At 27.2% G+C, this 23,648-nt stretch overlaps 1 protein-coding gene across 1 annotated transcript in view; it reads right to left on the bottom strand.

Annotated features, from left to right (window-relative positions):
• Positions 1–23,648, bottom strand: part of LOC122511316 (nucleolin-like) — a 30,026-nt gene that overhangs the window by 3,799 nt on the left and 2,579 nt on the right. Inside the window, exons 2-4 of the mRNA XM_043626475.1 lie at positions 21,966–22,071; positions 16,084–16,537; positions 15,755–15,951 (exon numbers count right to left, since the gene is read on the bottom strand). Of these exons, the coding sequence (XP_043482410.1) occupies positions 15,755–15,951; positions 16,084–16,537; positions 21,966–22,071 (757 nt within the window). The remainder of the gene's footprint in view (positions 1–15,754; positions 15,952–16,083; positions 16,538–21,965; positions 22,072–23,648) is intronic.

The raw sequence follows: 23,648 nt of genomic DNA, 5'->3' as shown, positions 1-23,648 counted from the left end.
CTCGCTCCTCTTATTCTTCTTTCTTCCTCCCCCGGTTCCAACTCTCAACAGGACCAAGGGAAGGTCGAAGGAGAGAGGAAGGAAGCATTCCTTTGTCTCTGCCCGTACCAAACCTAGATCATATGTGCATACATTTTCTCCTACCTATATACAATATTTATGTACATACTCAATTAGAAATTTTTACTCTACTCTTTTTATTCATACACTCCATCCCACTAAATTTCATTTCTTCAAATTCAAATTATCCCCCAGTCGAATATTATTTTAGATTCATTTCACTATTTTTAATATTTAATTCACTATTTTTTAATTTTTAATACACTGAAATAAAAATTTATTTCATTCAAATAACCGATTAATTGATTATCGTGAATTAAATAATATTTATTGGAGTCAATCAAATGCTTCATAATTCATATTTGCTTAAAATACTGAAATTATTGAATCAAATATGAATTGAACCATTTAATTGACTCCAATAAATATTATTTGATTCAAGCATAAATATTTAATTGATACTCAATTAATCGGTTATTTGAATCAATTAAAATTTTTTTTCAGTGTATATCATTCACTATTTTTAATATCATTCATCACTATTTTTATTTTTCGAAAATGAAAAACAGTCGAAACGAAGTAAATTTTTTAGATTTCTATATAGTGATTTTCTCACAAATTTATTGCATATAGTAAAAAAAACGCAGTTTGCAATTTTGTCGCAGATGTTAAAAATCAAAGGGAACGCATTTTCGCAAAGATTTCTTCTTTGACGATCATTGGACATTATAGTTACCAATCGGATCATATTCAGGTTCTCAGGACCTTGTTTTATTGGACAAGTCTTGCCAGGAAATCTCGCGTAACTAAAAAAAGGTGCCTATATATATATACAATATACCGGTCTTTTCTGAAAATAACTTATATATCGGCAACGATATATAAGCTATAAATTTCGAATCGGAAAAATTTTTACCGTTTGGAAATTTTCTGTGTTTGCTGCATACTTGACAAATAAATTAGTATACACTCTGTCAAATTATTTAATTATTGCTGTCAAATGTTTTTATTATTTAAAATATTGTAATTAAATTCTGTTTATCTGGTTAAAAGACCGAAAAATAAAACAGAACTTTCAAAAATAAAATTAATGCAAAAAAGATGTGCGGACATATTTCCATAGTTGAGAGAATTTTTGAATTTTTATATACCCAAAAATGTTACAGACTTCGCACTCGATAATTAATTTTAATAAAGTAGCAAAAAGTAGCTTTCAAACTAAAAAAAAAATAGTAAAAAAGTAGCTATCGAAAAATTAATTTCAACAACAACAAAAAACTCGTTTTAGACACTTCACAAAACTATGTCAAAAATCCCATTCTATAATTTTTATTTTCCTGATTTTCATCAAAAAATATTTATTTCTTTCTTATCCTGTTAATAAATTGAATTCCTAAAACGAATTTTATTATTCATGAAAGAATTTAAATATTTATAAAAATAATTTAATTGTGCGAAAAATTTTATCAAAGTTTTTAAATAATATTGATTTTTTTCGACTAATTTTATGCAAATTCTAATTTAAATAATTAAATTTTACAAAGAATTCTATTAACATTTTTGACAATAATTGAATGTCTGTGTCGCATTTTATTAAATTTTTTTGAAAAAAATTGAATTAAAAAAAAAACATTTAAGTACCTATTTATGAAAATAATTGAATTCTTGCGAACGATTTTATTAGAATTTTTTTAAATAATTGAATTTCCAAGAAGAAATTTATTACTTTAAAAAATAATTGAATTCTGGTGATGAAAATTGTTATTTATTAAAATAATTGAATTTTGCAAAGAATTTTATTCAAATGCCTCAAGATAATTGAATTTTCGGGAATAATTTTGTTATTTATCAACATAATTGAATTCTTCCGAAAAATTATTTATATAAATAATTAAATTCTTGAGAAGCATTTTATTAAAATTGAAAAGAATAATTGAATTATTAAAAAAAAATGTATTTAAAATAATTGATTTCTTTCGATCAATTTTATTAAAATATTTGAAAATAATTGAATTTCTGTGAAAAATTCTAATATTTTTGTAAATAATTTAATTCTTTCAAAGAATTTTTTAAAAACTAAAAAAAGTAGCTATCGAAAAATTAAACTTGACCAAAAAAACTCGTTTTAGACACTTCGCAAAACTGACAAAAATTCCATTCCATATTTTTTATTTTCCTGACTTTTTCCTAATTTTCATCAAAAATATTTACATCTTTCTTATCCTGCTAATAAATTAAATTCCCGCAAACAAATTTTATTATATTCATGAAAGAATTTAAATATTTATAAAAATAATTTAATTCTTGCGAAGAATATTATAAAAAATTTTAAATAATTGATTTCTTTCGACTAATTTTATGCAAATTCTAATTTAAATAATGGAATTCCTGAGAAATTTTTATTGTTCATAAAAAGAATTGAATTCTTACTAAGATTTTTCCAAAAAATTTTTTAAATTATTCAATTCCGTTTAAAAATTTTATGAAAATATTAGATATTGAAAATTATTGAATTACGAAAAGTTTTTAAAAATAATTAAATTTTACAAAGAATTCTATTAAAACTTTTGACAATAATTAAATGTCTGTGTGGTATTTTATTAAATTTTTTTTGAAAATAATTGAATTCTTGCGAACGATTTTATCAGAATTTTCTAAAATAATTGAATTTGCAAGAAGAAATTGATTGCTTTTAAAAATAATTGAAATCTTCTGATAAATATTGTTATTTTGTGAAAATAATTGAATTTTGCAAAGAATTTTATTAAAATGCCTCAAAATAATTTAATGTTTGGGAATAATTTTGTTATTTATCGACAAAATTGAATTCTTTCGAAGAATTATTTATGTAAATAATTGAATACTTGGGATGAATTTTATTCAAATCTAAAAGAATAATTGAATTAATCCAAAAAATTTAATTAAAATCGCATTGAAAATAATTGATTTCTTTCGAACAATTTTATTATTTCAAAATCATTGAATTTCTGTGAAGAATTCTAATATTTTTGTAAATAATTGAATTCTTCCAAAGAATTTAAAAAACACATTTTTTAAATAATTAATTTTTTCGAGAAATTGAAGTTGTATGTTTAAGAATAATTACATTTTTTGAGCAAATCCTGTAAATTGGTATTAAAAATAATTGAAAACCTGCGATGAATTTTATTATTTATGAAAATAATTGAATTATTGCGAAAAATTGTATTAAAATGTTTTAAGAAAATTGAATTTCTTTGAAAAAATTTGTCATTTTTCGAAATATAATAAATATTATGAAAATTTAATAGTTTAAATAATTGAATTATTGTGGAAAACTTTATTTGTGAATTAATTGAATTTTTCGATTAATTAATTTAAAATAGTATTAAAATTAATTGAAATTCGTCGATGAGTTTTATTATTTATGAAAATAGTTAAATTCTTGCTTAGAATTTTATCAAAAAAATTTAATTTCTATATGAAAAATGTTATCATTAGTGAGAGCAATTGAATTATTATGAAGAATTGTATAAAAATTTTGTTAAATAATTGATTTTTTCGAAATTTTTTTGTAAATGCTATTCTATAAATTAATTGAATTCCTGTGAAAAATTTATTATTTACGAAAATAATTGAATTTTGAATGAATTTCATTATTTTTTTTTAAATAATTGAATTCTTCTGCGAAATTTGATGAAAATACTAGATATTGAAAATAATTGAATTTCGAATATTTTTTGAAAATAATTGAATGGATTTAAAGAATAATTTGATTATAGATAATTTTTGAGAATAGTTTTTTCATTTCTAGTATTAGCGAATTTAAAGTAGTGGAAATTGTCAAAAAAAAGAAAAAACAAAAATAGTAGCTTTTAGTTGCTGAAATCTAAAAAAAGTTTCCAAATAGTAGCATAACGGAAAAAAGTAGTAAATAGTAGGTTTTAGTAGATGAGAGCGAAGCCTGATGTTAGGATGAAAATTTGTATGATCCTTTTTGTCGTCCCTTTGAAAGAGAACATTTTGTTGTGTAAAGTATAAAAGTAAAAAGGATTAAAGGGAAAAAGTCTGAATCGATGTCTGTCAGCGAGTGAATTATGACTGGCTTGTTACGCGCGTCACTTGGATAATTAGATTACAGAAAATGGGATCGGCAGATGCAATATTTCTCCGCAATATTGTGTAGGAGGGCTGGCGAAGAAATACTTTCGCATTTCGAAAATTTGCAAAAAAAAGAAAGAAGAGTCACTTCAACACTTGAATGAATATAAATTATATACGCACATGAACTTCTTGCGAACTGAATATTAAATTGAATAGTTTGAATATTAAATTGAATATTTTGAATATTAAATTGAATATTTTGAATATTAAATTAAATATTTTTTCAATTTTTATTTTTCAATTTTCTTCAATTTTTCCAATACCTTCTCAATTTTTATTGAATTCTCTGAATTATTGAAATTCACTTATTAAAAGTAACATGTCATCTCTAATAACAGTTTAGGAATGAATTTTTAAATCATATAAATCGAGAGAAGAGGTTCGCAGCCTCTTCTTTCGAGACGATCTCGCGCTCTCTCTCTCTTTGGTTTCCCACGAGAACCGCCGCCGCCGCCTTCTGGAATGTCGCTCTCCCCTCCAACCCCTCGTCCTCCTGAACAACCACCACCACCACCACCTTTGCCCCATTCTCCTCACGTCGAATCGTCCATCCACCCTCTTGCTCTCTCTTTCTCTCTTTCTCTCTTAACAGGGCTTCTCTCTGCTTTCTTTTTCTTCTTTTGCGATTTTCTTTCCTTCCTTCTCATTCTGTCTCACTCTGTTCTTCTTTTTTTTTCTTCATTTTTGTTCTCTGTCCTCTTTTCTCATCAGACTTAACGGGGTGCTTCATGAACTGTACGTGAATTTATGTACATTGTACATTATATCCACAACGGGGTGTACTAGAGTGTACATCTTCAATATCTTCGAAAAGTACCAATTTCCTATTATTTTTATTTCTGTATTTTTTTTTTTTTTTTTTTTTTTTTCTTAAAAACGATTTTATATGGAAGAAAAAAAAATATAAAAAATTGTGTGAATGAAAAAGTTTCGCAGTCGAATTTTTGTAACGAGATAAAGAATTTGAATATTTTAATTTTTAACTTTAGGGATGATAATGATAGAAAGAGAATTTAGCAATTGAGAAATAAAATGCAATTTTTTAATGCAGAGAAAGGTTGCCACGCTTTTGCTCTTTTCAAATTCCCTGACTTTTCCAGGTTTTTAAAACGAAAATTATTCAAAAACATCAATAACTTCATTTTTAAATAAATATTTAACCATTATTTTTTTTATAGAAATTAAGATATTCAAAAATTTGCAATTCAATAACATATAAGAATAGTATTATAAAACATGAAGATATCGATGACTCGGAGTGATCGCTTTCTATTCATGTTTTATAATAATTAAAACTTGCTACTTTGTTAGTGTAACTTCTTCAAAAATTATTTTCATCATTACGATTATTTATTTCTAGAATTTTCAACTATAATTCTTCTTTAGGTCAATTTTTTTTTAATAATTTTTGAAAAAGTTCTTTGTGAATTTTCAAATTCTTTTGTTTACAATTTAATTTTACGAAATTTCGATTATTCTGACATTCTTCAATTAAATATATTAGAAATTAAAAACTTCAAATAATTAAAAAAAAATTCCATTAAATTTTTTGTGAAAAATTAATTTGACAGAATTCTTAATTAAAAGTATGAAAAGCTCAAATTTTGAAAGATTTTAATTTCAAATTCATTTTTAAAACAATTTTTATTAGAAAATTCAACGCGAGAATTCAATTATTTAAATATAAAAATAAATATTTTATTAAACAATTGAAAGTTTCTTAAAATTGAATTTTCATAAAGAATTTTATCAACAAATTTTTATATAATTGAATTCTCTTGACAAATTTTAATAAAATTTTTAAGAATAATTTGCATGTTTCAAGAAATTTGATGAAAATTGTATTAAAAATAATTGAAATTCTGCCAAGAATTTCATTAAAATTTAAAAGTTTTGAAAATAGTTGAATTTCGGAGAAAAATCTTATTATTTATAAAGATAATTGAAATTATGACGGGAATTTTTGTAAATTTTCAAACATAATTGAATTTCTGTGAAGAATTTTATTTTAAAGTTATTTTGAAAAAAACTGAATTGTTACGCGCAAAGAATTTCATTAAAATTTTTGAAAATAATTTTATTCTTTAAAGAAATATAATTAAGAATGTATTAAAAATATTACTTAAATTCTAATAAATAAATTGTAGCAAAGGTTATTGAAATAATTAAATTTCTTTGATAAATTTTAAAAGCGAGTTTTTAAGAATAATAATTTTTTTCGAGGAATTCCATTAAAATTGTATTAAAAATAATTGAAATTCAGCATTGAGTTTTATTATTTATGAAAATAATTGAATCCCTGTAAAAAAATGTTATTATTTTTGAAAATAATTGAATAAATATATGAAAATAATTTGTAAATAATTGAATTCCTGTAAAATTTTTATAATTTATGAAAATAATTAAATGTTTGCGTAGAATTTTATTAAAATTTTTTTAACTCTAATTGAATTCTTTTCGGAATTTTTTTTAAAGTAGTAGAAATAAAAAATCATTGAATTGAGGAAAGTTTTTAAAAATAATTGAATTTCTGAGAAGAATTTTAATAAAATTTTTAAGATTAATTGCATTTTTCGAGAAATTTAATGAAAATTGTATAAAAAATAATTGAAATTTTCCCAAGAATTTTATAAAATGTTTTAGAAATCATTGAATTACGGAGAAAATTTTATTATTTATAAAGATAATGGAAATTTTGTAAATTTTTAAACATAATTTGCTTTTTGCGAAGAATTTTATTAAAATTATTTTGAAAAAAATTGAATTGTTACGCAAAGAAATAAAGAATTTCATTAAAATTTTTGAAAATAAATTTATTTTAAAGAAATTTAATTAAAAATGTATTGAAAATAATACTTAAAATCTAATAAATAAATTGTAGCAAATGTTATTAAAATAATTAAATTTCTTTGATAAATTTTAATAAAATTTTTAAAAATAATAACTTTTTTCGAGGAATTCCATTAAAATTGTATTCTATAAATCCATTATTTTTAATAATGAATTAAATATATATTAAAAAAAATTGAACTAATTTCAAAAGAATTTTAATATTAAAAATTTTTTTATATCTATTTTTTTTTATGTTTTTAATTAATTTGATTTAAAATTGAAATTTTACAAAATTTTGAATCAATATCCTTTGAAGTTCTTCTACTTATGAAAATTGTAAACGCAATTCTTTTAAAATTGAATTAATTTTGAAATATTTAAGTGAAATTAGATTTCAAGAATAAACACAATTTAGAAAACAACAATTTTCCAGGATTTTGATAAAAAATCCCTGACTTTTCCAGGTTTTTTCAAGGTTTAAAAAAATTTCGGAGAAAAATTTTATTATTTATAAAGATAATCGAAATTTTGACAAGAGTTTTTGTAAATTTTTAAACATAATTAGGTTTCAGCGAAGAATTTTATTAAAATTATTTTGAAAAAAATATGAATTGTTACGCAAAGAATTTCATTAAAATTTTTGAAAATAAATTTATTCTTTAAAGAAATTTAATTAAAAATGTATTGAAAATATTACTTAAATTCTAATAAATAAATTGTAGCAAAGGTTATTAAAATAATTAAATTTCATTGATGAATTTTAATAAAATTTTTAAGAAACGAAAAATCTTAGGTTACGTTTGTATAATTTTTTAAGTATGAAAATACGAAAAGGGTTAATTTTTTTCATATACTTACAAAATAAGAATTAAAAGAAGTAATAAAAGTATGGGCATTTGGACGTTTGAAACTTTAGGAATATATGACAAATATAGAAAGAAAGAACTTTCTAGTTAGTCCACTTGCCACCAGAAGTCTTGCCGAATCTAGATAAACAGGTGTAAATGTAAATACTATTCGAATAAAATAGTTTTTAAACATTTTATTATGTGAATTATTATTGTATAATTTTATCATTATTATTTAAATATTTGAAATTATTATTTGAATATTTAAAATTCAGTCGATTTTAGTAGTACTTACACGAAAACCAGACGCCCGTCTCTGTTCTTCTCTCCTGCTCTTATATTCAACCTTGAAACTTTTATTTGCAATTTTAAATGTCTGCGCGTAATTTTATTATTATTACCGTGTTATATCATTACAATGTTATATTTTTACGAACATTGTAATTTAAATTCCGAAATATTATATTTAGAGTATTTCATACATGTAGTAACAATATATTTGTGGTAATAATTATAACTGTATTAATCTTCGTATTCTTTCAATTATTCTGTCCGCAGTTTGAAATTAGTTTCTGTGTATGCTTTTTTTTAATATTGTTTGACAAATCGATAATGTGCAGGTATTTTTTATGCTTTATAATAAAGTAATATTACAAATTATAGAAAATTAGAAAAATTTATGATTAACAAATAAAAAATATATCCATTTTGTTTGTTATATGTTTTTTTCTACAACAAATTTCGTTTGACTGATCTAAATTATTATGCAAATTATTCTCTTTTTTATAATTATAAAAAATATACTAGAAAATTGTTAATTTTTAATGACAAAATTTTTTTCTACAACTCTTTTATTTAATTAATTTTGAGATATTTAAGTAAAATTATTCATTAATTTTTTTTTATGATAGTTGTTCAAGATTTAAGTTATTTAAAAAGAAATTTTTGTCAGAAATTGAAGGTTTTGTATTAGAATTCGTGGTAAATTTATAGTTTATGAGTCAGACAAAAAAGACACAAAAATTCAGAATTTTCTTATGAATTCTAAAAATTTAAATTTTATACTAATTTTGCAAATATTTTGTAGTTAATAATATTTAATAATATTAATATTTATTTATTTTAATATTTGTAGTTTTTTTTTGTTGAATAGTAATGAAAATTATTTTTTTGTTTTCAGAATGGAGGGAGAAAGGAAAACTCCAAACGCCTGTCTCATAGGTCGTACTTGATTGGTGGAAAATTTTGAAAATTATCGACGCGCGTCTTTCTATCGACCACGTGTTTCAAATTCGATTTTCAAAATTGTAAAGAGAAATTTTCGCTTCTAGAGTGCGCGCGCATATTTCGTTCGACCACGTGTTTCTAAATTCACCCTCAATTTCAATTTTTGCTAAAATTTTTATAAAATACTATTTTATTATTAGATTATTACTATTATTAACATTAATTTACAATTATTAACACCAAAAATTAATATATTTAGAAATTTTTAAAAATCGGGAGTGAGTGTTTTTTCTGATCCAAAGATGACAAAAGGACAAATATGCAGCTCCAGGATGGAGATCATGAAGTGGCTGAGAATCACCTCTGTAAGTTTTTAATATTTTTTACAAATATTTATTTATAATTTTAGTTAATTTAGTTTTTATTAGTTTAAAATTTTATTAAAAAGAATTATTAAAATTTATTTATTAAATTATTAAAAAATTATTAGTAAAGTTGCAAAATGTTTCGTTTACCTTTTTTTATTTTTCTTGATGCTAGTAATTTTTTTTTTTGTTCAACGATAGAAAAAACAAGAAATAACATTTTTTCCTATTGAAAATAATAAAATTTTTGAGTGGCGAAAAATGTACTTTTTCGTTTCAAATCACTCTACAGGTCACAATTTTTGACCAAAAAAAACATTCTTTTTTCTAAATCTTCGTAATTAAATTCTCTATCGATCTCTCGAGTTCGATTTTTGAATTTTTACTTTCAAACATTTTTTTAATAACAATAAGTATTAAAAAAATCATAAAATCGTAAAAAATATTTTTTACTAGCTTCATTAATTAAGAAAATTAATAAAAAAAAACCTATTAAAATAATGTTTCAGTGTTTCTGATTTATGAAAAAAGTATAACAATCTTTAAATTGTTTAAACAATTAATTATTGTGATTTCTTTGTAAACTGTAATTCGGACTAGAAATTTCTAGTTTTGTCTGAATTGTGCAATTTGTCATGAGTAAAACTTTTATTAATGATAAAAAATTAAATATTAATTAATTAAACATTGTTTAAACAATTAATTGTTGTTATTTTTTTATGAACTGTACTTAAGGCAAGAAATTACTAGTTTCTTCTCAATTGGGAAATTTTTCATAAGTAAAATATGTACTGATGATAAATAATTAAAAATTATTTATTTAGAAATTGTTTAAACAATTAATTGTTATTTTTCTCATAAAGTGTACTTGGTGTTAGAAATTTTTTTGCTGTATTTCTTTTGCCTTAAGTGCAGTTTATAAAAAAATAACAACAATTAATTGTTTAAACAATATATAATTAATTTATTGTTTATTTTTATTATTAGTAGATGTTTTTCTTCTGAAAAGTTGCACAATTAAGAAAAAACTAGAAATTTCTAACACTAAGTACACTTTATGAGAAAAATAACAATTAATTGTTTAAACAATGTTTAAATTAATTTATTTTTTATTTTTTATCATTAGTAGAAGTTTTACTCATGAAAAATTGCATATTTGAGAAAAAAATTCAAATTTCTAGTCTGAATTAGTTTATAAAAAAATAACAACAATTAATTGTTTTTTTTTTTTTTTTTTGCTTAGGGAATTTTGGGAAATCTGCCTACAGATACCTTGGATTCCGCACTCCAAGGTTATGTGGGGTTGGTGTGATAAAACAAAAGGAGATAAAAAAAAGAAAAATAAATATATAAAATAGTAAATTTAATAAACTGGCGACCTACTGCCAGCCCGACCCACTAAAACCCGTAACCCTTCTTCTGGAGCCCTTTACCCTCCCTCGGAACTGTCGTAAGACTTTAGCCTTCGAGGGTGGCGCTCCAACTCTGTCGCTAATGTGACTTTCTGCTTTTCTCTGCGGTTATCCTGCGTTAATAGTTAAAAATTTAAAACTATTTCAATATAAAGCGGAATTAACAGCACAACAATAATTAAAAATAACAAATGTGTAATTAAGTGTAAAAAGTCAAAAGATAAAATTATAAACGGATATATAAAAAAAAGAAAAAATAAACGCGTATAAAAAATTGAAAACATAAAACTGTACAAAGATGAATAATAAAAAAAAAACACAAACAATTAAAAAATGTATAAGGACAAATAAATCACAAAATAAATTAATAAAAAACAAACGAATAAATTAAAAGCTGTTTAAATTACGCTTTTTGGCGGCCGTCGAGATCCTTCCTCGACATAACCGAGATTATGAAGTTCTCGACTTGCCGCCAATTCTCCTCTGACTGGGTCATCAGCGATACCATGTTCTCCGGTGTAACTTGACTGTTTACACCTTCGAACATGGCCCGCCTCTCCAAGTCCCATTTCTTGCATGAGAAGAGGGTGTGCTCCGCGTTGTCCTCAGGGAACTGGCAATATGCACACACCTCGTTCTCGCGTAATTTAAAGCGACACAGGTACGAGTTAAAACACCCGTGACCTGTGAACGCCTGAGTCAAGTAATAGGAAACCTGACCGTGTTTCCTATTTATCCAGGTGGCGAGTGCCGGGATAAGGCGATAAGTCCATCGACCTTTTTCCTCACCATCCCATCTTTCTTGCCATCTTTCTATGAGCCTGTGCCTCGCTTCTTTGCGGATTAGGCCCTTGCTTGGTCTTAATTCCTCATTCAAGGAACTGCTTTCTTTAGAAAAGAGAAACATTTCTTCCCTTTCCCTCGCCAAAAGATCTGCTGGCGGGACACTTGCAAGGACCTGCACAGCACTCGTAGATACCGTCTTATATGCAGAGATGATACGCGTTGTTATCGATCTCTGCGCAGACAGTATCTTTTCACAGATGGTCACACATCTTTTACTCCTCAGGGATGGGGCCCACGCTGGTGCTGCATAGAACATTTTAGCGTGGGCGACACTCGCCACCAGTCTTCTTTTTTGTTCACGGGGTCCGCCAACATTTGGCATTAGCCGTGAAAGATTAGCCGCACACTCGATCGCCTTATTTGACGCCGTAGCCATGTGGTGGTGGAAGTTTAACCTTCCATCTAACTCCACACCAAGATATTTAATTTGCTTACTCCACTTGACCTCAAATCCGTCTATCACGATTCGTGGGAGCTCATAACCACGTCTGTCTGTGACCAGCAGTGCCTCGGTCTTTTCCAGGGCCATTTCAAGACCTCTGGTATCCAGCCAGCTTTTAGCTAGTCGCAGACATTCGTTCACCAATGTCCCAAGAGCCTCCTCACTTTCGGCAGTGCACACGAATAATGCGTCGTCCGGAAAGCCGATGATCACCGCACCTTCGGGCAGATCCATTCGCAGAAAATCATCGTAAGATACATTCCATACAAATGGACCCACCCTTGAGCCTTGAGGAGCCCCACGCTGCATCTCTTCCTTGAGAGTGCAGGTGTCTCCCTCATATATAACCCACCTGTCGCTAAGATAATTATCCATTATCCGCAACAAGTAGGGCGGCATGTTTTTCTTTTCCATCGACTCGATGAGATCTTTCCATCTTGCGCAATTAAACGCGTTACGTATGTCAATTGCTACCAACGCGCAGAAGCTCTTCTTTTTCCCAGGTCCCAATTTGTTTTTTCCTGCTTTGGCTATGTCCACAACTGCCTGGATGGCATCAACTGTGGACTTGCCTTTACGGAAACCAAATTGGTGATCGGACAGACGATTCTCTTCGGTCAAGTGGCCTTGCATTCTCTGCAGAACCATATCCTCTAGAAGTTTACCCATCGTATCTAGCAGGCATATAGGCCTGTACGATGAAACCTTATCTAGAGGTTTTTCACCTTTCCTTAGGAGGACTAACCTCTGTCGCTTCCAGTCGCGGAAGAACTCTCCTCTCTCAAGGCAAAGATTGAAGCATCGAAGCAGAATCTGGGGTAAAGTGTCGATTACCAACTTTAGGATCTCGTTACTTATCTTATCGATTCCAGGCGCCTTGCCTGTTTTCAATCTTTTGCCTGCTTTTTGCAGTTCACTAAGTGTGAAGAGTTCTTCCTCTTCGACTTTGCAAAAACTCCAGTCCCTTCTAAGGTATGGCTCCGCAGGAGGAAACAAAGAACTTATTATCTTTCTGACCCAATCGGGATTGTCCAGGCCGGGGGTCTTTTGCCTCGTCACTAATTTCTTAGTTACGATTTTAAAAGCCAGACCCCATGGGTCCTTATCGACTTCCTCGATTAGGTCCTTCCAGCTACGGCGTCGCGACTTGCGGATCTCTTTCTTGAGGTCCTTTTTCGCCTCCTTGAAAGCCTCTTTCAGCAAGGGATCTCCCTTAGATCGGGTATATGTCCTTCTTGCTTTGAGGCATTCCTTTCTCAAGGAGGCTAGCTCCTCTGACCACCAGTGCAAGGATTTTCTTACTGGAGTGGCGCCTTTGCGTGGCATTGACGCATTGCAAGCGGTGACTATCATGTTCCTCACCGCTCGCACCTCCCCATCCAGACTGCTCGGCCTCTTCACCCAGCCCAAGTCCTCAATTAAAAGGGCTTCTCTTAGGGACCGGCCGAACTTTTCCTTGTCGAGTCTCTTCATATTCCACGAGGAGGTTTTGCGACTAGGAGCATCCTGTCTTTTTCCTCCTCGTGTGTCTCCCATAGAGACTGAGAACTCAATGTACTGGTGGTCACTTGCGGTATATTCCTCTGAGACCCGCCAGTCGGTTATGCGGCTAAATAGTTTAGACGATGCGATTGTTAGATCTATAATTGATCCGATCGCACCTCGTCTAAAAGTCCATGTATTGCCTCGGTTTACTGCCAATAAGTCGTTTCTGGAGATCATTTCTCCAATACGAATTCCTCTCTTGTCGAGTCTCGTCTCACCCCACTCTGGCGACTTTGCGTTAAAATCACCAGTGATGATGACATCCAGCCTGGATTCTGTGAGGCTCGATTCTAGGTCTTCGATATTGGCTTCGAAGTTTGTCAGTGGGTCGTTGGGTGAGAAGTAGCAGCTATACATACGTATATTAGCCACCTCTATCCACACGAACCCACTGCTCGTCTCCAGAAACTTGTCAACCCGCAATTCTGGGTTGCACAGCTTTATGGCGGCTCTCTTCGCCTTATCCTGATACCAAGGGGCGAGATCGCTTCCTTGATACTGCTCACTGCAGAACAGGATATCGACCTCATTTTCCCTTGCTGTTTGCATTAGGAGCAACTGTGCACGGAGAGACCGAGATTACTAATTTTTGTATAAAATCACACTAGAATTTACTATATTCACATTGCAACCACCGGAAATAAGGGGACTTTTTGTATTTTTTACTATTTTCTACACTAAGTCACTAATCCCGACAAATGTTCACCAAATTAGCAAAGTTTCTTACTATTTCGTCCAATAGTTCCAAACAACTGTAGTAAAACTCAGAAACATTGTGTACGTAAAATTACTATAGTCGTTGTAAATGCAGAAAGAAAGAGTGAAAAGAAAAAATACGGATTTTTGTCGCCGGTTTCCCGTCAATTCTTGACTAGTGGAGGTAAACTGGAAGGATTTTTACATACACAGACACACACACTCACACACTTATATATTTGTTGTTGGATAAATATTTGAAGACACACACATGTTTATTTCACTTATATGTATAGACGCGGTTAATTAATACACTAATACACAACTGCACGCACGACAACGAATTTCACTGAAAGTATACATCTTTGTTTCCTTATATATTGAATGATGAAAATTTACAGCACTTACGAGAAAGCAGTTTACTTTTAACAACTTATTATAAGACATACTTCTTGGGACAGGAATAAATGCAAAATTTATTAATTTATAATGGTCAATTTCTGAGATACCGAACGACCTACGTTTCACTTTATGTTTAATTATTGTAGATAATATCCAAATTTATTTTACATACGCGAAACATAGTCACTGTCAATGATCGGAAGGCATCGGCTCATTTACGGAGATTGACGAGGTTAGCAACCAATAGAAATACAGGCGCCATATGACTGCACTCGCTAGCCACACTTGCTCACCAAAAATTACTACAGTGGATCGTAGGTTTTAGTGGAAAATGTTTTCATTTGTCAGATTTTGTCTAATTAAATTAGAGAAAACTATAATCAATTTTCGCTACATTTACAACTCTTACACAAAATATTAAAACTTGCTATTTCAATGTAGCAAATTTATCTATTTCTTTTGTAAATTTATCTAATTCTGTAGTACATTATGCTAAAAGTCCCCTTATTTCCGGTCATTGCAACCGTTTTTAGTAATTTTTACGAATGTGGGTCTCTCCGTGTGCATCCTTACTTGTATGCAAGTTGACCTGCAAAAATTTTAAGGATTTGCCCTTTTAATCTTTTGCAGTTCTTCTCTGTAAACCGGGCAGGCTCTCTTTCCGGAATCGTGATCCGTCTCTGGCTTTCCCAGGTCCAAGCATGTAAGGCACTTCGGCTTAACTTTACAGCTCTTCGCGAGGTGTCCCTCTCCGCCGCATCTCCGACAGTTTTTGCTTCTGTCGGGGCCTTTGCAGGTTCGGGTTGAGTGTCCGTATGCTAGGCACTTTTGGCACCTAGCTACTTCAACATGCTCGCGAATTGGAGCATTTATCCAGCCGATTTTTATTTTACCAAGCTTTAGCAGAGTGTTACTTTCTGCCTCTGTCAGACGTACCAGAGCAACCTTAGTTCCTCTGTATCGCGGCAAAAGTCGACACTCCATCTTCAGGTCGGGTTTACCCAGCTTTTCTCTTAGTGCTGCAGTTACCTCATCCTCTGAGGTGGCTTCGTCCAAATCCTTAATCTCTAGAGACCTTTTATTCACTAGAGGTGTGACCTCAGCTTTACCATGCAGGGCCGAAGACAGTGCATCTGCAAATTTTAAGGTCTCTCCGCCCTTTTTCACTATCACGAGAACCTCCTGTTTAAAGGTTCTCCTGATTTTCCGGATCACGGTACCCGTATCTTCTGGGTTTACCTTTGCTTTTAGCAGCGGCAAGATACCCTCATAAAGCTTTGGGTCGCTTGCCGTAATTTTAACAGCTTCCGTGCTCCTCAGCTTCAAAGGGGGCTTCGGAAGCTCTTTTTTCTCACCTGAGGGTTTCTCTTTTGGAGTCCGTTTCTTTTTGCTTTTAACAACTTTGAAGCCGTCCCCATTGTCCGCTCCGTCCTTTAAAACGGTCTCAGCATACGAACTGCCAGGACTATTTAAGGGCGCCTCTTTCGTTCCATCTAGCGACTCAGAACCAAGCTGTGGAGCATCCTTTCGCTTAATTCTTTTCCCGCTTTGAGTCGCCCGTTGCGGACTCGCATCTGGGCTTGCACCTTCCCTGGGGCGCTTATTAACGCCCTTTGCCTTATTAGGGCGTGCAGTTACGCCGTCCAGAGCTGTAGTCGTGCTCTCCGTCTGATCTCGAGCTCCCACAGTTGGATGTTGCGGCGCCTGGTCTTTGAACGGCTCGGGGATAAAACGTAAATTCTTACAAATTGTTAAGAACGAACTCTCCAAAACCGCCACGCCATCCTGGATGTCACGACTGACGTTCTTTTGGCGCTTGAATGCCTGGTACACGCTCTTAAAAATCCCGGGAATAGCCAGAAACTGATTTGCGACATTTGATTCGTAGCATGTCAGCTGGCTATCTATTTGGCTCCCTCCAAAATCCTTGGAGCCATCTGCACCGACTATCGGGGCTTGCACCCGATCAGAATCGGTGGTGGGATTACCCTCTTTCGAGGTACCCACTTGGAGTATTTCGTTTAAAATTTTGTCCATTTCATTTGTGTTTTTTTTTAATTCTTTGTCCCGTGTCGAGGGACAATCGGGCCTTAACAGGGTACTACCATCTGGCCAAGATGGGCCCTGAACCGCCTCCGTTAGTTACATAGACGTTATAGCATTGCCGGAGCATTGATGCGACGTCTATGATATCCAAGGGCACGTGAACATGTGTGTTCGGACGTGGAGGTCGATGTGTCTCTCCAAGATAGCAGGAAGTTTCCGCAAAGGGAGTGCATCCTGGTATCTCTTCACAGAGTTTACCCTCAACAATTAATTGTTTAAACAATTTAATAAATTGTTACACTTTTTTTCATGAATCAGAAACACTTAAATATAATTTTGATAGGTTCTTTGATTAATTTTCTTCATTAATGAAGCTAAAAAAAAATATTTTTTACTATTTTATGATTTTTTTTTAATACTTATTGTTATTAAAAAAATGTTTAAAAGCAAAAATTCGAAAATCGAACTCGAGAGATTGATAGAGAATTTAATTACGAAGATTTAGAAAAAAAAAGTTGTTTTGGTCAAAAATTACCTGGGGAGTGATTTTTATTTAAATTTGAAAATGATTAAAGGAACAAAAATATTACGTCACAGTTTTTCTAAGAATATCAAATTGAGACAAGAAATTTATCAAAATTGTTGCATCACAACAATATTGATTCGTTTTTTGTCTCAATTTGATATCCTTAAAAAAACTGAACTAAAATTGATTTTTTTTTAATTAGAAAATAATTAAAGGTACAAACAAAAAAACAATCGAAAATAAAAAATAATTTTGCATTTTGAAATTGGAAAATGATTAAAGGGACAGAGAAAGATGCAGCAGTTGAGTTGGAGAAATTGAAGGGCATCTTTTATATCCATTGCTATAAGTGAATAATACACTTTAAATGTATTCACGCGTGTTATGCATAAACAGGATAAATCATTTTACATCCTATTGTACTCGATGTGTACCGTTCGTAAAGGGGCACTTTATTTGCCTATGTCAACAAACGGTCTTCTTTTTATTTATTCCTTTCTTCTCCGTCTCTATCTCATTTCATATGCATTTTACACACATATATACACACAAATCCAAAGAATCATAAAAATTAATTTTTCCTTTTTTCCCCGCACTATTCACGCGACAGATTTTCCTTTTTTAAAATCAGTTTTCTTTTGCACGCGCAAATTCACGCATCTGCAATTTTATTTAGAAAGGAATTTCTCATATATAGTATTTTTCACATTATTCATTGAGCATTTATTTATTTAATACTTGTCGATCCTTACGGTTGATTATCAGATTATTTATGATACGCTGTAAAATACCTCTCTTGTCAGCTTTAAATAATTCTCTAAACAAAATTTAATGGAGACGTTGCAAATATTTTTTGAATCTTGAAGAAATTTATTTATTTTTTTAAGTTTCTAATTATTGCGATTATAATATTGAATATAAGCGTCAAGTGTAAATAGTTTTAATGAGACTTTTCCTTCATGTGAAATTGGTATTATAGAATTTAATGCTGAATTCATCTAAATCAATAAAGATAAGATTTTAATTTTTGAGGAACGTGATTATCTATTTATATGAATACGTGAAGTTATTTCTATGATAAAAATGCTAATAAAGTAATGGATTTTATCTAACACTGTTAAAATTCCAGTTAAGTCGTTAGAAAAATGCATTCAGTAGCAAATATAAATATTTTCTTGCCTATATAATATTATTATTCAAAAGAATATTTTTTTAGACAATTTTAATCATATAATTGTGATTATAAAAATGACATTGCTTGTAAATTTTGAGTTTTATTAATAATAAATGATATGGAAATAATTGTGTATAATCTGGACAATGTTATTAATTAAACATTTACAATAATAAAAAAAATAATAATAACGATAATAATAAGAAATGCAAATTTTATTATTTTCAAACATCCACTTCAATTTTTGAATAAATTTAAATATAAATTAAAAAGAACAAATTTACTCACTAATTAAGTAATTGATTAATATTATTTATTTCCAAGAAATTTTAATAAAATTCTAGGAAAGAATTCAATTATTTTTAAAAATTTATAATATATAACTTTTTTCAAGAATTGTATTATTTTTATAAATAATAATTCTTCTCGGGAATTCAATTATTTTTAATACAATTTTTATAGAATTTTTCGAAAGATTTTTCGAAAGAATTGAATTCTTTTATAATAATTTTGATTAATTGAAATTATTAATTATTAATTATTATTATAATAATTGAAATTTGAATTGAATTCATTGAAAATCAAATTTAATTTAATTGAAACAATTATAAAAATTTTGATAAAACTTTTCGGAAGAATTCAATTATATACTTACAACAGAATTTAAATAAATAGATAATAAAATCTATATTAATATCTTTTTAATTAATTTTTTTCCTTAAATGTTTTCAGTTTTAAAATTAATTTATTGAACATCATTGAATTATTGCAAAGAATTTCATCAAAAACTTTGAAAAAAAATCGAATTCCTCTAAAGGATTTTATCAACATTTTTGAAAATAATTGAATTATTTCAATTATTATTTGATTTATTAAATATTATTTGAATTATTAATTCAATAGTAATATTATTATTTGAATTATTAAAATTTTCGTAAATAACTTAATTCTTGGCAAGAATTTTATTAAAATTTTTGAAAATAATTGAATTGTTTGAAAATAATGGAGTTTTTTAAAAATATTTTCTATTAAAAATTTTGAAGTAATTTATGAGTTTTAGGAAGAATTTCTTTTAAGTTTTTAAAATAATTGTGTTTTGTAATAATTGTAATTAATAATTTTATTAAAATAATTGTTAATAGAAAATTAAATTCTTTTAATCAATTTTATTAGATTTTTCAAAAAAATAATTAATTTTTTGGAAGAATTTCTTCAAAATTTCTCCAAAATACCGCACTTTTTTTTAATAATTTCATTTGAAAATTTTAAAAACAATTAAAATTTACAAAGAACTTTATTAAAATTTTATTACTATTTTTAAAAATAATAATTGAACCTGTTCTTTAATAATTATAATTGAAAATTTTAAAGGAATTGAATTTTATGAAGAATTTTTTTTCAGTTTTTAATATAATCGTGTTTCTTAATAATTGAAATTAAACATTTGATTATTGAATTTTATTTAAACTTTTAGACAATAATTAAGTTCTATTCGGGATTTTCTTATAATTTTTTAACATAATTTATTTAATTGAAAGAATGTTATTAAAATACTGAAAATAATTTAATTCTTTCGAATTCCTTTAATTCTTTATTATAATCGATTTTGTTAATATAATTGTATTTAATAATTTTATATAAAATTTTATTTAAATTATTGATAGAAATTTAAATTCTTTTAAAAAATTTTATTATAGAATTTCTGAATTTTTGTGAATAATTTAATTCTTTTATAGAATTTCTTTAAGTTTTTTAAGAATACAGTTTTCCTAATAATTTTAATTAAAAATTTTCGAAAATAATTGAATTAAACAAAGAATTTTTTCAATTTTTTAAAATAATCTTGTCTGTTTATAATTATAATTAAAAATTTGATTAATTCAATTTTGTAAAAATTGTATTGAAAATAATTGAATTCTAATCATCATAATTGAATTCTAATTCATTTTAATTGAAAATTTTTAAAACAATTGAATTAAACACAGAACTTTTTTCAACTTTCTAAAATAATTGTGTTTGTTAATAATTATAATTAAAAATTTGATTATAGAATTTTATTAAAATTGTATTTAAAATAATTGAATTCTAATAATTTTAATTGAAATTTTTGAAAATAATTAAATTAAACAAAAGAACTTTTTTCAACTTTTAAAAATAATTGTGTTTGTTAATAATTATAATTAAAAATTTAATTATGGATTTTTATTAAAATTGTATTGAAAAATAATTGAATTCTAATAATTTCAATTGAAAATTTTGAAAATAATTGAATTAAACAAAGGAGTTTTTTCAATTTTTTAAAATAATCTTGTCTGTTCATAATTATAATTGAAAATTTGATTAATTCAATTTTGTTAAAATTGTATTAAAAATAATTGAATTCTAATCTTTTTTATTGAAAATTTTGAAAATAATTGAATTAAAGAATTTGGTTTCAACTTTTTAAAATAATTGTGTTTGTTAATAATTATAATTAAAAATTTGATTATGGAATTTTATTTAAATTGTATTGAAGATAATTGAATTCTTGAGAAGAATTTTCTTATATATTTATAAAAATAATTGGATTGTTTCGAAGAATTTAGTAAAATTTTAGAAAATAATTGAATTCTTTCGAAAAATATTATTAAAAATTTGAAAAAAAAAATTCTTGAGTCCTTTCGTGATACTTAATTAAAATTGTATTGAATATATTTGAATTTTTAAAAAAAAAAATTTACTATTTATAAAAATAATTGAATTTTTCAGAAGAATGTTATTATTTATTATTTATGAAAATACAATCCTTCCTCTATATGAGGAAGCAATAATTGAATTCTTGAGAAGAATTTTATTAAAATTCTTGAAAATAATAAACAATAATAATTAATTATTTACTTACGTGAATTTTTTAAATTTCGAATCTTGAATTATTCAAAAATGAACAAATTTTTAATTTGCATAATAATAATAAATTAAAAATCGCGTTTCGATCATTTGCTGGTAAATAAATAAAAAAAAAAAAGGAAATAAGTAATAAAAATTAATATTATTATTTATAGTAATTAATTATTTTATATTATTATTATTAATGGCGCGTGTTTATAACTAGTTTCTAATTATCCCATCTGCTATTTCCAAACGAGTTATTTCGAATTGAATGGCTTTTGATTCCAATTAAAAGGTGTAATTGTTTTCTCACTTATATAGAATGGTTATTAGATGATAAAGGTATAAAATTACTTCAATATAATTACAAGTTGATTAAACCGAGTAAAAATTGTTTTCCCCTGTGTTCCATTGTTCGAATGGTTTTGCAAACTTCATGCTCTCTTGTTACATTTCATAGTATAGTATATAATAATAATGGTGGTTTACAATTTGCTATCTATATTTGTACCACACAATTCTAAAGTTTATACGCATTCACGCATGTGTTTATAATGAAGTGGTGGCACACTACTCTTGTAAAAGATGCGATGTCGCAGCATAACGGGTGTCGCTCTTGATTTCATTCGACTATCTCTCCTAAAACATTCATTTTATATATTTAATTTGAATATCTCAAATTGAAAATCTTTATCTCAGTATAATTTTAAATTTATTGTCAAATTGGAATAATCTGATTTAATACACTTTGGACTATCGACATTCTCATCAAAAACACATTCCAGTCCTTTCTCTCTATCTTTTTCGAAAAATTTAAATTTTTTTGAAAATTTGAATTTTTTAAATGTTTTTTTTTTTTTTTTTGAAGAAATGAAAAATAGGGAATAATCAAGGAAATTGATATAGATATGAAAAAAATTTTTAAGAGTAGACCATATTTTTTGAGATCTAGATTAACGCCTTGTGGTTTTATAAATGTTTTTTTAAGTCTGGAACAAGTTGGAAACATTTCTTTTTTTTAACGATATTTTACTCTACTTTCTAAACTTAAAAATTATTCACAAGATTTAATGGTTCCAATGAACGAAATACTTTTCATTATAAAAATATTTATAAATTACTGATTGCAGTAAAAATTAAAAACCGAAAATTTACTTTTTGAAACTTAATAGAACTAATTATTTTGAGACTAAAGCAAAATTGGAAAAAAGGGTTCATTTCCTCTCTAAAAAAAAAATTATTTTTCCCTAAGAAAAGAAAATTGTCTCGAAGCTTAATTTCATCCGAATTGTTAATTTTATTTCGAAAATGTATTTTTTTGGGTAAAAATTGCACTTTTTTTGAAAAAAGGGCTCAATTCCGAAAAATTGTGTTACTAGGAAATTGTTTGTACTACATCTCTGAAACATAAAATATTTTTTCCTTGAAGAAAAAAAATGGTCTCAAAATTTAATTTCATTTAGAATTGTTAGTTTAAACAAAAAAAACTAGAATTTTTTCATAAAAATGGCACTTTTTAGAAAAAAGGGCTCATTTTCGCAAAGGTGTGTTACTATGGTAAATTGTTTGAAATTCATCTTTGAAACGTAAAATAATTTTTTCTTGAAAAAAGGAAATGGTCTCGAAATTTAATTACAGCCGAATTGTTATATTTATCTTTTTTATTTATAATTTATAAATTATAATTTTTCCATATAAGAATTCAGATTTTCAAAAATTTCAATATCAAACTTTTTTGAAATTAAACAACTTATAAAAAATTATTATAAAACATGACCGACTGATAAAATCATTATTTTTTATTATATGTAAGAATATTGTTACTGTAATTTATTCAAAATTACTTTCATCACTTCAATTCAATTATTGTTTTCTATAATTTTTAACTAAAATTCTTCTTTAAATTATTTATTTTTAATAAATTTTGAAAAATTTCTTTCCAAATTTTCAAATCCTTTTGTTTACAATTCAATTTTACGAAATTTCATCGATTATTCAGAAATTCTTCAATCAAATATATATATATTAGAAAATAAAAACTTTCAAATAACTTAAAAAAATTCAATTAAACTTTTTCAAAAAAATTAAATCTACACAATTTTTAGCTAAAATTTTGAAAAATTAAAACATTTAAAGATTATAATTTGAAACCTTTTCAAAATTCAATTATTTCTAAAAATTCATTTCTTTTTGCTTTTGAATTAGTAAATTTTACT

The sequence above is a fragment of the Leptopilina heterotoma genome, unplaced genomic scaffold (genome assembly GCF_015476425.1).
Source record: "Leptopilina heterotoma isolate Lh14 unplaced genomic scaffold, ASM1547642v1 Lhet_81, whole genome shotgun sequence".
Classification (NCBI taxonomy): domain Eukaryota; kingdom Metazoa; phylum Arthropoda; class Insecta; order Hymenoptera; family Figitidae; genus Leptopilina; species Leptopilina heterotoma.
The sequence above is the reverse complement of the archived record's forward strand: the minus strand, read 5'-3'. Positions and strand labels throughout refer to the sequence as shown.